This window comes from Equus asinus, chromosome 13, assembly GCF_041296235.1.
Source record: "Equus asinus isolate D_3611 breed Donkey chromosome 13, EquAss-T2T_v2, whole genome shotgun sequence".
Taxonomy (NCBI): domain Eukaryota; kingdom Metazoa; phylum Chordata; class Mammalia; order Perissodactyla; family Equidae; genus Equus; species Equus asinus.
The window spans coordinates 45,919,898-45,935,085 of record NC_091802.1 but is presented as its reverse complement, the minus strand read 5'-3'; the positions used below and the strand labels follow the sequence as shown (position 1 = coordinate 45,935,085).

At 44.1% G+C, this 15,188-nt stretch overlaps 1 protein-coding gene across 1 annotated transcript in view; it reads left to right on the top strand.

Moving 5' to 3' along the window:
* The window catches only part of MARCHF10 (membrane associated ring-CH-type finger 10), a 78,943-nt gene that overhangs the window by 27,746 nt on the left and 36,009 nt on the right, over window positions 1-15,188 (top strand). Inside the window, exon 4 of the mRNA XM_014860976.3 lies at window positions 6,777-6,948. Coding sequence (XP_014716462.2) covers window positions 6,777-6,948 — 172 coding nt within the window. The remainder of the gene's footprint in view (window positions 1-6,776; window positions 6,949-15,188) is intronic.

The following is a 15,188-nucleotide window of genomic DNA, read 5'->3' as shown; positions in this document are numbered from 1 at the left end:
GGCGAAATTTTTCAAAATAAGATTGAAAGAATTACAGAAAGATATCTATTGATGCACTGTATTGTTAAGTGAAACAGCATGTAGGGTACAATTCTAGTTTTGCAAAAAAAAAATTTATACATACACATAAACATATATGTTAGAGTAATGTTAGCTGCCATAACAAAGGGACCAAAAGTGTGATAAGTCAAACAAGCTAGAAGTTTATTTCTTGCACCTGTGATGGACCAGGTTGGCTGGACCAGATCAGCAGGCAGCTCCCCTCCACTCAGACTTTCAGGGGCTCGGACCGCTGATGGTTCTGTTGTTTTTAACACGTGCCCGCCCAGCTGAGGCAGGGTCAGAGATTCTTTCTGAAGCAAGTGTCCCACTCACTTCCGCTCACACCCCACAGGGGAGACTTTCCTCCCGAGGCCACACCTCGTTACGGGAGGCTGAGACATTCAGCTCAAGGTGGGTGGCCACGTCCCAGCTTTGACTCCCATCACTTGAGAAGGGATTTCAGTGGAAAGCTAGTAGTCTCCATCCCGGTCATTAAAAAGGAGTCTAAAAGAACACAGACCAAGCTATTTACAGTTTTTATTTCAAGGTTAATGTGGTTTTGAATGTTTTAAATTTTCTTTCTTTATGCTTGACTTTATTTTTACTTTATGAACATAGATTTCTTTTGTAATAAAGAAAAGAATTTCATTTTACCAAAATAAACCATTGCGGGCTGGCCCTGTGGCCAAGTGGTTAAGTTTGCACACTCCGCTGCAGGTGGCCCGGTGTTTCATCAGTTCGAATCCTGGGCACGGACATGGTACTGCTCATCAAACCACGCTGAGGCGGCATCCCACATGCCACAACTAGAAGGACCCACAACTAAGAATATACAGCTATGTACCGGGGGGCTTTGGGGAAAAAAACGAAAAAAATAAAATCTTTAAAAAAAAATAAAATAAAATAAACCATTGAAACTACAAAGAGATTATTTCCCTGCAAACTTACAGGATGCTTTGTTTGCTCCCTCTGAAAGAAACATACAAGATAATCTTAAATACCACTTTAAGCATTTTTCTACTCAGAAAGGTTCAGTTGGACCCCATTCTCTATCACATTGACTCTCAATCCTTTGCTTGAATCTCAAAGTCCCCCACAATCTGACCCCACTCTGCCATCCAGCTTTATTTCCCTCCTCTTCTCCCCGCATCCTCTGCTCTGGCCCCTTGCTTCACTGTCTGAGAATCATGCCACACTTGTTAATCCATCCGGACCTTGGCTCACAGCTGCCTCCAGCCTAAGCCAGTTCCTACTCATCCTCCAGGTCCCAGAAAACACCTCCTCCTTCATGAAGCCTCCCTTGACTTCTCACCTTTTTCTTTTTTTAAAAAAAAATTTTTTTTTTAGATTTTTAATTTTTTTCCTTTTTCTCCCTAAAGCCCCCCGGTACGTGGTTGTATATTCTTCGTTGTGGGTCCTTCTAGTTGTTGCATGTGGGACGCTGCCTCAGCGTGGTTTCATGAGCAGTGCCATGTCCGCGCCCAGGATTTGAACCAACGAAACACTGGGCCGCCTGCAGCAGAGCACGCGAACTTAACCACTCGGCCACGGGGCCAGCCCCTAATTAACACTTAGATTGCATTTTGCTAGTATGGTATAAATCTTGTCTCTCCCATTGTAGCTTCTTGTTTTTATATTCCTTCACAGTGTCTAACAAGGTGTTGAAGGCATAGTAGGTGCATATGATACTTCTCAATTAATTCCCGTGTTTTATGACCTGTTGTTTTGAGTAGGAGCTATTTTCATGGATGATCTCCATTGGATGGCCAAGTCTTTCGTGTTCCTCAGATGCTCCTCTCAGCTAAAATGAATTCAAATGAAGGATGAAGAAGTACATTGTAGCAAAACCATACCTGAAAATACCCAATTGGAGGCAGTCATGATGTGCTATGAAACACTATGCTTTAGTGGTCAAATTTTTTAAATCCAACAATTGTCTGGCCACATACCACTTCCTTACACACTACCCACCACACAGAGCTCCATCCCAGAGAACACTATACACACTTGTCCCCAAAAGCATGAAAATGTGTGGTCACCACCCATGTAAAATGACAGTGATTTTTGCAGTACACAGGGATTAATTTGCATTATAAGAAATACCTAGCAAGTGTCAGAAAACATGTCACGTTCGCTGTTTCGGTAGCTCGCAGCCCTAAGTTTCACCCGAAGGCCATTCCATGGTGGGGTGGATAGTAATCATGAAGCCAGTTCTAAAGTCCCACATGTCTCTCCTTCAGAGAGTAGACCCAATCAGTGGTCATCAAATGTTATGAACACTTTAATTACTGAAGCCACTGTTGCTCCTTGCTAGCGTGAGAATGGGAGAGAAGGCGACAGGCAGGAGAGAGTTCTCTACAGAAGTCAATGGCAGAGACAGGTGCCCACAATATTTATGCACGTGGTAGCCCTGCTGACTCCGGAAAGCATCTTGCGGCAAAATGGAGAGCATGGGCTTCTCCTGCGGATCCTGCTCTCACCTAGCCCCACCTGGCAGCCAGCCGTGTGTCAGGTGGGAGAGACAAGTGGGGTTAAGCAGCAGTTTGATTCAGGTAGGTGGTACCTGTTCAAAAAAATCCAAAAACAGTTACCGACCGCTGATCTCTATTGTTGTTCAAGTTTATAATTCTGGTGAGCTCAAAACTGTCCTGTACATGTGACGGTTTTTGCTGCTCTTAGAGCTTTCTCTAGACGAGAGAAAGTCTAGCCTGCTTTGTGATACAGCAGCACGCTCTGTAGAACATACTACCTTTGTATTTCGTGAATACGTGAAGGCATCCATCCTATCCAGCATGCTATTTATACAAGCTGCCCTCAATTCCCTAAGGCAGTTTTTGTGTTTGAGGCAAAATTTGAGTGTGGACTTTGGGGACAGCACTCTGAAGACACTCATTTGCACCCACAGTCCCTTGGTCACCCTTCCCATGTTGTTACTATTTGAGTGTTAAGATTCACTGCCTTGATCATCTTTCATAATCTCATGAGAATACATTTATTTCCAATGTAATAAACACAGTTTTCTCCGGCACCAGCCTGACACTACTCTTTGCCTCTTCTCTCTTATTCACAGTAAGTTGTGCCCTGATCTACACTATGTCATCAGATCCGCTCAGCTCAGCCTTCCATCACATGAGACGTGGCAAAAATGGGTTTTGTACACATCAATCAGAATTCAGTAGCACACCCTGGGGGAGGGAGGGAGGTGACATACCAGTGGAGAACCATTTCCTGGGTCTTGGAAATGAGCCACATGACAAGAGTTGAAAAATGACTTCATCTTTTCTGTCCCTGACTACATTAGTCTCCTTGCTCTTCTGATCATCTCTGTTCATTGTCAACTTGCCGCTTCAAACTCAACCTTGTTAGGTCCCAGTTGAAAAATCTAGTCATTCTCACATCCCTGAGGAAATGTGTCCCACTTCGTAACCCTGGGGTCTCCATCTTCCAGGAGACCTAACTAAAACCATTGTAATGTCACTAAGTGCCCAGCGCCTCTTACACCCATAATCTAAGTCCCTGCTTCCCCCAGTGTGAGTCTTTCTCTGAACTTTGGAGAGAGCCTAGACCTGGGCAAGTAATATATCTATTACGGGTGATGCCAGCAGAGCAAGGTGGGGATCTTTGGAAAAGGTTAAGTACGAAAATAATACTACTCCAGGAAATACTAATTTTGATAACCTTATAGTTAACATGGCTTTATTAGGACTTGCTCATCAAATTACCAATAGAGAACTTCAAGTCTAATCATGTATCATGTAGTTTGGGTTTTCTTAGTTTATGTGGGTTTTTTTTTTTTATGTTTTAGGCTTTGATTTTGAAAGATAGAGCTGGTTTTCTTTGCCCAAAGGAATAGCAATGTTCTGTTGCCTCCACCTCCACGTGACATTTCAACTTAAGAACATATGGGGAAAGAAATGAAAATTGTAATTACTGTTCAAAACTACAAGAGGAAAAGACATAGTTCTTAAATCAACTTTAAATCACAATAATTTAATTATTATTGAGAATTTCTAAATGTTGTTAAATATTTGCAAATTAGAGCTTCACTGTCTGAAAAAAAATGTTACCATCTTTTCTTGAGACTAGATACATTTCAACTGGCTTTTTATAAGACTATCATAAATTATACAGCCTTTGGAAGAAGCCAAGAAGTTTCAATTGGGACTTTTGGTTTTGGTTTCAACAGTGGGTAGTAAATGTTCATTAGTTAGCTAGTTAAGTTTTTAAATAGCTAAACATGAATTAATGGCTAGTTGCAAAAGCCAACACTTAACATGGTACTTGCTGTGCGCCTGGCACTGTTCTAAGTGCTATAAACATATTTTAACTCTTTTAATCCTCATAGAACCATCAAAAGGTAGACACTATAGTTTATAGATGAGAAAATCTGAGATGCAGAGAGATGGACTAACAAAAACTAACCCTACGTCATACAATAAGTACATGAAAGAGCCAGGTCACCCCCAGGAAGCTGGGCTCCAGAGTCTTAAATACTACATTTTGGTGCCAGAAAGAGTTACAACTTCTCCCACCCAAAGTTCATCCTCCCTGGATAATATGAGTTTTCATGAGAGAGGATAGATGAGAATGGCTGAGTTCATGAGACGATATGAATAAAGACACAAAAAGTTGAAGTGATTTGCTTAAGATTAGTCAATGAAGCAAGCAGGAAAAGATCCAGTGGCACATTCATAATTATTATAGTTCTTGCCATTGTGGCTTTAGTTTCCAACTGACAAAACACCCACTTCCAGCTGCAATTTCTGGACTCTTAAGAATGATTACCAACTGGAAGTAAGGTTGATGGAACCAGGAAACAGAGAAGGATGTACTTGGAACACAGGTGCACAATTCCATACACAATAGGCAGGGTTTAATTGGCCAAGCTTTCTTTTACCTCTTTGGTGCTAATAAAGGCTTGAGGTTTAATGAATGGATGAAGGAAGGATAAACATGGCTTAACACCCACCCAATAAAGAGTCTCTTCACCAACTGTTCCCAACTCACCACTGCCTGGGACAAGCAAAGAATTCTAGCCCTGGCTGGGGGTGATGGAGGTGCATCCAACAATAGTAGTGGACACCTGCTCCTAATGCTGTGACCGTGGATACTGGTAGTCTTAGCCCAGAGCATCTTTCCTGCCTTTCTGTTGGCTGAAGACTAGATCTCTGTGTGAACAGGCTCCTCCACCCACTAATATGAGTTATTTGTGTTGGGCAGTTTGTGGAAGAAATTTTATCCCCTGCTCACGGATGCTCTTCTTGCCTATGACAATGGTAGGCATCATAATTAAAATTTGCCCACATTTCCTTCTCTGAGAATGGAGAGCCTATCTCATGTTCACAAATGGCCTAATGTTTCATCCTTGACATTTCAGAAGAATTTTCAAGGATTTCTATTAAATTCCAGAATCGAAAGGGAAAAAAGGAGAACCGCCAGTTCATTCTGTCCTTCTGTTTTCCTGTCTATCTCAGGGTGGTCTGTTTTCTGAAAATGAATAGAAACAATAATTATTTGCTTGAAGGCTGTATCCAGACTCTAAATTTCAAAATAAGATCTGTAATCTTGGAGAAGAATGGCCTGTCCACCTGTAGATCTGCATAGACTTCTGTATAGGAGACTGACAAGTCGGGGACTTTTTCAGAGTTTAGTCTGTCTTATGCTGCACCCAATAATTCAAAGCTGTTCAGAGTATTTTCCTGAGTCAGGAGCCTTGAAATGAAAATGCCACAACTGTCAGCGAGAACAAGGAGCAAGATCAATGCAAATTGCCACAGTTGGGGAGCTGTGGGGGACACTGACTTAGCATTCTGTGTCTGCAAAAGACTGCATTTTCAGAGGACTTTCCAATCCTGGCTTAATGCGCAATGTAGGAGAATTCAGTGACGCCCACCCCCTCAGGCAAGGGGAGTGTCTTGTTGCAGAGTGTATTGCCTAGCAAATCATACTAACACCAGGCCTCAAAGCGTAAACCAGGATTTAGATCACCCTTCAAGACCAGTTTTCTCATGATCGTTTATATTGTTTTCATCATTTCTTCGGTGAGTGTAAGTGTGGCAAAGTGTAAAAACTATTGAATGCCTGGATAATTTTTATTGTGTGGGCAAGTCTGTGTTGAGATATTCTGACATTGCAGAAATCATGATTTGTCTGTGCATAGATTTATACTGACTTCTTTACAGAAGCCTGACAAGTAGAGGGCTTTAAAAAAAAACTAGTCTCTTACATTGCATCCAATAATTCAGAATATTAAACTGAGGTCTGATTTATTCCATCCCAACACACTCTCTAAATTTCCTTTTCATTGTCAAGTATGTGATTAACATAAGAAACATTTTTCCTCACCCATCCCAAAGTAGTTCAATTAACAAATAGCAAGAAGTTTCAAAGCACTGATTGTTTCTCCTGCTTTCACACGTAGCTTTTAACATGAGCTGTTTATTGGTCATCAAATTACTTAACGGTCAGAAATGCATTCTTTTCATAGTGTTCTACAAGATGGACTCATAGATGTGCATTCTTTTTATAATGTTCTACAAAATAGACTCATTAACTTTGCTGTTTCCAAATTGATACACCCAGACCATCAAAATCTCACTGATGAAAGTGCGTACTGGGCATACACGGCAGGATGCTCCAGTGTTGTCCCAGCACTGGGCTCGTCTCTTTTTCCTCTGCCCAGCAGACATGACCTACTTGGCCACTGATACTCAGACACCTTTCATTTTCGGTAGAGTTCTGGTGAGGAGGATCCTCTAGCTGAACCGAGATTATCTACCAAGAATTCTGTGGTTAAGTGTGATTCCAGACTGCCAGCGATTGACCAAACATCAGTCAAGCAGAAACATAAAAGTACCATGACTGCAAGGAAACCAGAGAAAGTGGTCCCCAGCAAACCATCTCCAGGTGAGCAGCTGGATTATTGAAATCCACAAAATCCCAAATCCCAGGATTGAAGGTAATGACAACAATCAAATCGGTGGCATTGGTTACGCCTAGCGTTTTGCAAGTGGCTCATTCAGGTTTTGGAGGGTCTGAGGATCTTACGCAAAAGGTAAAATTCATTTCAGAGTAGAATATCAGGTCAAGGAGGCGTGAATTATGCAGAGTAACTGTCTCCACTGCCCACATTTTCTGCCCAATCATTGGCTTTGTGTGGCACTCGCCCAGAATTGCTGCCTTTTTATCTTCCTCACCCTTCTGGGGGCGATAAAGGCGTTTGGCCCCAGGTATCAAGTTTTATGACTCAAGAGAGAGCATGAAGAGAAGCTTTCAAAAGCATCTGAATGACAGAATTTATAGCCGAGAAAGAGAGTAATAAAGTCCTCCAGTCCTCGGGTTGTCCTCTTTGGGAGAAAGGGGGCTTGATAAATCCTCCCTTTTGTGCAATTTGGTAAATAATTCACTCTTTAGCTGCCTTTGAAGCAAAGGCCCATCCTCTGCTTGAGGCAGGAGTGATTTAATAGTATCCAGAAAGGGGATAAATTCAGCTGAAAGTTTAGAGTCCCTCGGGCTCATCCCCATCAAAGCCAACATCTGTAGGACGAACTTGACTCCTCTGGGAACTGCCGTCAACTTTGGGGTAACTAGGCAGAAAGGTCTGCCTTCTGCCTGCAGTAGAACGGAAATGATCCAGATTAACTGCCCAAGAATTCGTAAATAGTGTGCAATTCATTTAAATCCAAATCACAACTACTTTCTAATCCTGAACAGCTCCTGTCAGGCAACCACCCGTCCAGTGAAGTCTTAATGCATTTTTAGAAAACAGTGGCTCCTGTTCAGATTAACCACCCACATTTTATTGCGTTAATGAAGTAAAAAACAAATTGACTTCTGAAAGGATGTTTTTTCACGCAAAGCCCCAACTCTTTTTCCTTATTTAATCAGGGGAAAAGTATCATCATAGTTAAAAATTTCTCATTTTGAAGACTTTTAGTAGGAATCAGGTTTTTAATTCAGCTGTTTAAGAATGAAATAGGGAGGGGCTGGCCCCGTGGCCGAGTGGTTAAGTTCATGTGCTCCGCTGCAGGCAGCCCAGTGTTTCGTCGGTTCGAATCCTGGGCGCGGACATGGCACTGCTCATCAAACCCCGCTGAGGTAGCGTCCCACATGCCACAACTAGAAGGACCCACAACGAAGAATATATCCCCCAAATATTTCAAAATACATGTTGTAATTTATGGAATTGAGGATGTTTTTAATTAAGTTTCAATAATGCAACTCCATTCACTCGATATAATTTTTAGCCTTCTCGCTAAAACCAGGTAGCTGTTTGCACAGTGTGCTTTGGCATCTGTGGAGAAAAATCATTAAAATGAACAGTTTAGGCCCACTCAATGATTATAGTTTGTCTGATTAATACAGATGTTTTTCCAACTGAGAAAACTCCATATGGAGCTTACAACACTGACAAAGGGAGAATTAATTCACTTTATATTCTATAAAACATCAAATTTGAAGACTACTAGACTAGAAAACACCAAAGTTTAGGCAAGAGAGTGAAGTTGGCAGCAAGATATCTATTTCATCCAATGAGGGATGTTATTTGTAGCAAAGACCCTTAAAACCAACCAGCTTATTGTCATATTATGGCACTAGACCATGACCAAGAGCTGTGCAGCCCTAGCTGGAGGGTGGCCTGGCTGTCCAGCGAGTGTAGGTGTTCTGGTGATTGATGTCAGTTGCTTAGAAGCCGAATCAGTTGTGTAGCAAACTGGGTTGATCATGAAGTTGGCTAAATGCAAAGCCATGGTTGTTAAGATCCATTCGTTTTACATGTGGTGTAGACATGCCCTCAGAGTTCCTTAATTAGCATAGCAAAATGAGAGCTCAGAGACATGGTGAGAATTCAAGCTGAGTCTCTTCAGGAAAAGTTGAGTTGAGGGGTGGTGACAATTCAGAAAATTCAGATAAATATTCTAGAAAAAGAGGATTTGGGACTTCAGTTATCTGGAAATGTTGATCCAATTCACCAGGTAAATTCATAGTTTCTTACTTTTCACTTCTGTAGAGAAATATTTTCCTAAAGCTTTTTTGGGGTGATCCAAAGTTGGCAGTGAGTCACCAAAACTCCTTCCCATGTCAGACCTGAGATTCTAGGCAAAATTGATGCATCAAACACAATAAAATCCCTTTGCAACGTCTGCCTATTGGGCCAGCCTTCCATACTGTGTTATGCCAGACTTTTCCTGAATAAAGTAATACAGCTGGGAAGGCGGCTTGACTGATTCACACGCACACGTGCACATCAGTGTAACGGTAATCAATGTCATAAAAGAATTTTTCCTTATATGTCAACTGCCATCTAGAACCCCTAAAACAGCTATTTAGAATATAGGAACGATAGATGCCTTCTACAAATAGATTTATAACTGAGAAGGCGTCAGAGTTTCATTGTTCTTCACACTCTATTAGAAGGAATTCACACATTTTAAATTAAGTTCAGATGTTCCATGGGAGCTGCTTCTAAATGAGTTGGCTTGTGACTTTCCTTGTTGTGTCTCTCCACGCGGTGGGCTGCGCAGTTCAGGGGTGCATGCTTTAGAGTCAAAATGCTTGGATTAGCATCAGGGCCCCATTTCTTATTTGCTGTGTACCTTTGGGCAAGTAACTTTTCTGTGCCTCAGTTTCCTCATCTGTAAAATGAAGGGTCAAAACAGGCTCTACCTGCTGGCATTGCTGTGAAGATTCAAGGACACAACATGTGCTTGGCCATTACAACATAAGCACTGGGTACATTATGGCCTGATGATATCTGGCACATGAGAGCTATATTTAGTAGGGAGAATGGACTAGAAAACTTTGTTTTCTTTGTCTTAATGTTGTCCCCTCCCCCCAATCTTTTTTTTCTTTTACCAAAAATCAGAGTTGTCTTTTAAAAATCCTAACATAAATGCAGGTACAGACACTTTTGCTGCACTCTGAATTTCCAAAGCCAGACACAAAATGGAAAAAGATGAATAATCAGAAATCATTCACCACGCCAGAGATTTGCTTTATCTCCAAAAAGACATGGAAAATTCAGGCAGTGAGTCAAGACCCAGCTGGGTCCGAAGGGCAATTGATTCAGAAATCTTATTTCGTGATCAAGGTGAACACTGAGGCACGGTGAGACATAAGCCTAGCGGAGTTACATCCTCGTCTTTCAGAATTCTGTATGGATCCGTGGGGAGCAGAGCAGTCGGCAGGCCCGACGAGTGCAGAGGGACAGGGAAAGTGTAGGGAGCTACGGTGGCCTCTGACTCCTGGACTCCTGCCTGCTCCCAAAACCTCTCCCAGCCCCAGCCTGAGTTGAAAAGGAGCCACGTCTCCTTTCCAGGACAGTAGAGGCATCCAAAGGCCGTTGTGCTGTGGGGTTCTGGCTCCTGGAGTCCTAAAGCGCTCTCCTCCCCAGTGCCAGGCCCATGGGAAGTGGGTGTGCCTCTCTTGCCCTTTCCTCTCACCTAGAGCTTGGGCATAGTCCCTTAGTTATGCGCCAGGAAAACGGATCTGGATAGAGTCCTGTGAGCCTGCTTCCAAAATCTTGCCCTTTAAAACAAAGCCAAACATTCTGAAATTATCCTCACTTATTATTGAGTTCAATGTTAGTCATTACCACATTCAGATTTGTAGGAGTAGCAAAACCTATTCAGCCTAATAGTGGCTTACTGTGAAGCTAGCTATGTTCTTTAAAACTAAGAAAAAGTAATGAATTCAAATTTTAAAAGATGCACATCTAAAACAACTGTGGTCCTTTTGGATTGGGAAATATTTATTTGAAGAGCAGCCTAGAAGAGAAATTTGAGGGCAAATCCCAAATCTTCATAACTTACCTTGCAAATAAATTCTGTTGAAAATTCTCTCTGAAAAGCCAAGATTAATGGGTTTCCAGGCAAGTCCATTGGTGTCCAACAACTTTCCAAGCTATCTGCCCAAGTTAGAAAACAACCAACATAAGCAAATGCTCCCATTTTTATAAAGAGAATCATAATTCTAAACCCGTTTATGGTAATGCTTCTAAGCCCGAGAGGCTCAGGGTGTCACAGAGCCCAGAATTTCAAGTCCTGGCTCAGAATCCTGGTCTACCACTTTATAGCCCTAAAATGTGAACTGGCAACTTCTCCAAACTCAGTTTCCTCATCAGTAAAATGGAGTTATTGCCTGCCTAACCAGGTAGACAGGAGTACTAAAATCCGGGGTGTAGACTAGGCCTTAGGTAAAGGTCAATCCCCAATCTTCCCTCTGCTTATGAAGCCTGCTACCACCACCACCTGCTGCTCCCGGGTTAGCATCATTATAAGAGAACTGCTCAAACAAAGAAAATTTAGTTTGAGATGTAAGAGACGTTATAACTTGATTATTAAAAATTTAACCATTTGATTGTCAGTGAAGTCATCCACTTATCCAGTACCTATGGGAATGTTAGCAAATACATTCAAGTGCCCCCATTGTCCCAGGGTGTAAGATACCAGGGTGCATTGGTTTTCTCATCCATCACTCATTCGTTCAGCACCTCAGCATCTATTGACTGCATACTTACCTGCCAGGCACTGCATGGGTGCTGGGGATACAGAAGTAAAATACAAAGGACCTGTCTTCCAGGGGCTCAGAGTCTGATGGGAGAGCAGGACACCAACACACCCTGACCAAAGGAAGTTCTAAGGGCTTGTAGGGAGGGGCAAGTGGGGTGAAAATCCTGAAGGACAGGGGATTTTGTCAGGGAAAGAAGGCGAGAAAGATGTGCCCGGCAGGAGTGTGCAAAGGCATGAAAGAGAGGGAGAGCAAGGAAGACGGGGAGAGAGAGATGACAGGCAGACATCAAGGAACTACAAATAGTCTAGGGCCTTGTGCCTCAAAGTGTCCCCAGACTAGGAGCAGAGGCATCCCCTGGGAGCTCGTTAAAAATGTAGAACCTCATATCCCAGCCCAGACTCACTGAATCAGAACCTGCATTTAACAAGATCTCTGCACATTTGAGTTTGGGAAGCTCTGGCTTAGGGTCAGGCTACAAACTAGGAAGTGTAGAGTATAAAGTTGACACTCTATAGGTAGGCAAGGACCAGGTCCCCAAGGCCTTGAATGTCATGCTGAACCGGATGGAGCATCAGTCATGGAGGGGTCTAAATAGGGAAGTGATGCAATCAGGTTGGCATTTTTAAAGCTGACTATAGCATGGAACGGTAACGGAGGCCGACAGACACAGGCCAAGAGACTAGGCAAGCAGTAGTTGCGGTGGACCCAGAGAGAAATGGGAAGAGCTTGACCTGCAGCAAAAGCAGAGGGGACATGAAAAGGACTCGGCCTTGAGGGATGTTTAAGGAGGTAAACCTGGCAAATCTTGGTGACTGTTGGGTGTAGTGGTAAGGAAAAAGGAGGAATCAAAGAGAACTTGGAATTCTGGCCCAGAAAACCAGGAGAATGGAGATTGCCTTTGCTAAGGTGGAGAAAGCAAGAAGAGGGTGGGTCCCATTCTGTGGATGTTGTCTTTGAGGGGCAGGAAGGACGGCCAGGAGGAAATGCCAGGAAGCACCTGAGTACCCAAGTCTGCTGCTCAGCAGAGAACTCCTGGCTGCCAGTAGGAATTCAAGGTCCTACAGTCTGTAAGAGGTGGCTGAAACCACAAATGCGTCCCCACTATGAGAGCGGATGAAATCAGAAGAGAGATGACGAAGGAACCTTGGGAAATAAGAACAGCTAAGGGAAGATGGGAGACGATAACTAGAGAGAAATGATCCAAGAGGTAGGAACCACTCCAGGAGCCAAGGGAGGCACTTGGAAAGGAAGGAGTGGAAAATAGTGTCAGATCCTACAGAGGATTCAGGTAACTAAGGACCATGACCCCTCCATTACAGGTAATGGTTTTCAATTGGATGGTTACAACAATGGCATTTTAGAGTTGCAACTGATTTTAGCTGCATCATTTCCCAAACTTCTCTGATGATAAGAATCACCTGGGAGGTACATAATTAAAATACAAATACCTGGTTCCAATTCCTGACCAGAGCATCAGAACCTCCAGTGAAGGGGCCTGCAAAACCGTGTTTTTAACAAGCACTACAGATGATTCTCATTACAGAGTTTTGAGCAACTGTCTCAGAGCCTTGCTTCTCAAACTTTAAAGTTCATGAGAAACACCTGGGGACCTTGATAACCTGCAAGCTGTGATTCAGTAGGTTTGGGTGGGCTGAGATTCTACATGTTGAAAGCACCGAATCCTAGCCACTAGACCACCAGGGAACTTGATTCTGCATTTTGAGAAGCTGCCAGGTGATGTCCATGCTGCCGGTCTAAGGCCCACCCGTGGAGGATCGAGGCTAAAAAAAACACCTGTCTCACTTTGCAGATGAGGAAACAGATTTCAGGAAGGTAAGCGGTTGATCCAAGGTGACCCAGCTGGTTGGTGGCAGAGCTGAGAGGTTTGTCATGCATGAGGGGGGTCTCTCTGGATCGTGACTCCATCAGGTGCCCATATTCTGCCTCCAACAAGGTTGGCAGGTTGAGTGTGAGGTTAGCGAACAAATGATTAACTTCACTTGGACACCTCCCTCACCCACCTGCTTTCCCCCCCACCCCTCGCTCCTTCCCCCATCCATGATCCCACCAGGATCTCTTTGCTTCCTTCTCTCTTCCCAAGCCTCCCCTCTGCAGCCGAAAGGCCAGATTAGGGCATGACCACAACCTCCTACCGGGGGCAGCTGGAGGATTGGCGGGGAGAGCCTTACCTAAGTGAGGCCCTGCAGGCCACCATATGTTGCTGCCAGTGCAGCTAATTAGACTGGCTGTGGGAGATGTGAAGGGACTGAGAACTGCCACACGGGAACTACTGTGGGGAGAACTTCCCTGCATCTGTCAGGGACGCCAGAGACTACTGGCTGGAAGACGGTGTGATGGTGACGCCATTTTCCTGGCTAACTCTTCAATGACTTTGAGATCCAAGCCAGGTGCCTCCTGGGCAGGACCCAGGCCTGCTGCCCCTGTGACACCTGGAGAAGCCACTCCCGAAGAACAATTTTTGAGTTTTGACTCATTCACAGACTTTTTTTATGTCCTTGCCCACGAGTGCTGCTTCCTGATTGCTCTTTTTCTTTTGTGCAGGTGACAGCAGCGAGCACCCCCTGTTCTGTGTTGAATATTCCCCTTACTGCTCCGTCTTTGCTTTCTCCCCTGACCAGCAGCCCAATACCAGTTACTGCTGCCTCCTCCTGCCACTAGTGCCACCCGCCTCCCCAGTGGCCCAGGACCCTTCCCCCTATCTCCCTCCAGTTTCCTTTCCCTCCTTCGTGAGCCCCACTCTCTCCTCCCCGGGTCCCGTGCCCGAGTCTCCAGCAGCCCTGTGCTACTTCCCCGTCTCCTGCCCTACTCCGGCGGAGACCCCTGTGCTGTGCCTGCCCGGCCCCAGAAGGCCCAGTAAAATTTATCTCATGTGGTAAGCCATCCTCAGCAAGGCATGCAGCACAGTGGAGTCAGGGAGAGGGGGACTTCAGGCTTCCAGAAGGCAGGTGGACGAGAGAGGGGCCAGAGGGCAATGCCATGAACAAGACCAGGAGGTGTGGTGTGCGGGGGAGCAGGAAGACGAGACAGCTGCTGCCACTTCACTCAGCCTTCTTCTAGCACTAAGGAGCGAGCAACCAATAAAATCCCGTCATCTCTCGAGACTCATTTGGTTTCTTCTCTCCTGTGTCTGGCACACTGTGGAACGTTACCACCAGAAACTGAACAGGCCCTTCTGTGTCTGGTCATACCCTTGGCTATGCAAACGTGCACACGCCAAGACGGCCCCGAGAAGGTGGCACCGGGGGCAGGTCATTGGGAAAGCACACGTTGGAACCGAAAACCCATTCAGAAGCCACTGAGGAGGGACAAATGAAAGGGCTCTGTCTCTGTTTACATTCCCTTTCCTGCCTACTTATTAGGCACTACATTTCCCAAAATCAAAAATGACACCTCCTGGTTTCCAAAATAAAACATATTTATGGTACATAATTAAGCTTTAATTAAGATCTCCTCTGGGTATATGAGACAACACACATTTCCAGCACACTCAACCAGGCAAATAGACGTGGCCTATTATTTGTGACTGTACAAAAAGCTGCCTATTACCCCACAGCAACACAGGCTCTTGTGATTAAGCTGTAATTCTTCCCATGATCTGAAGGAAGCAATAAATT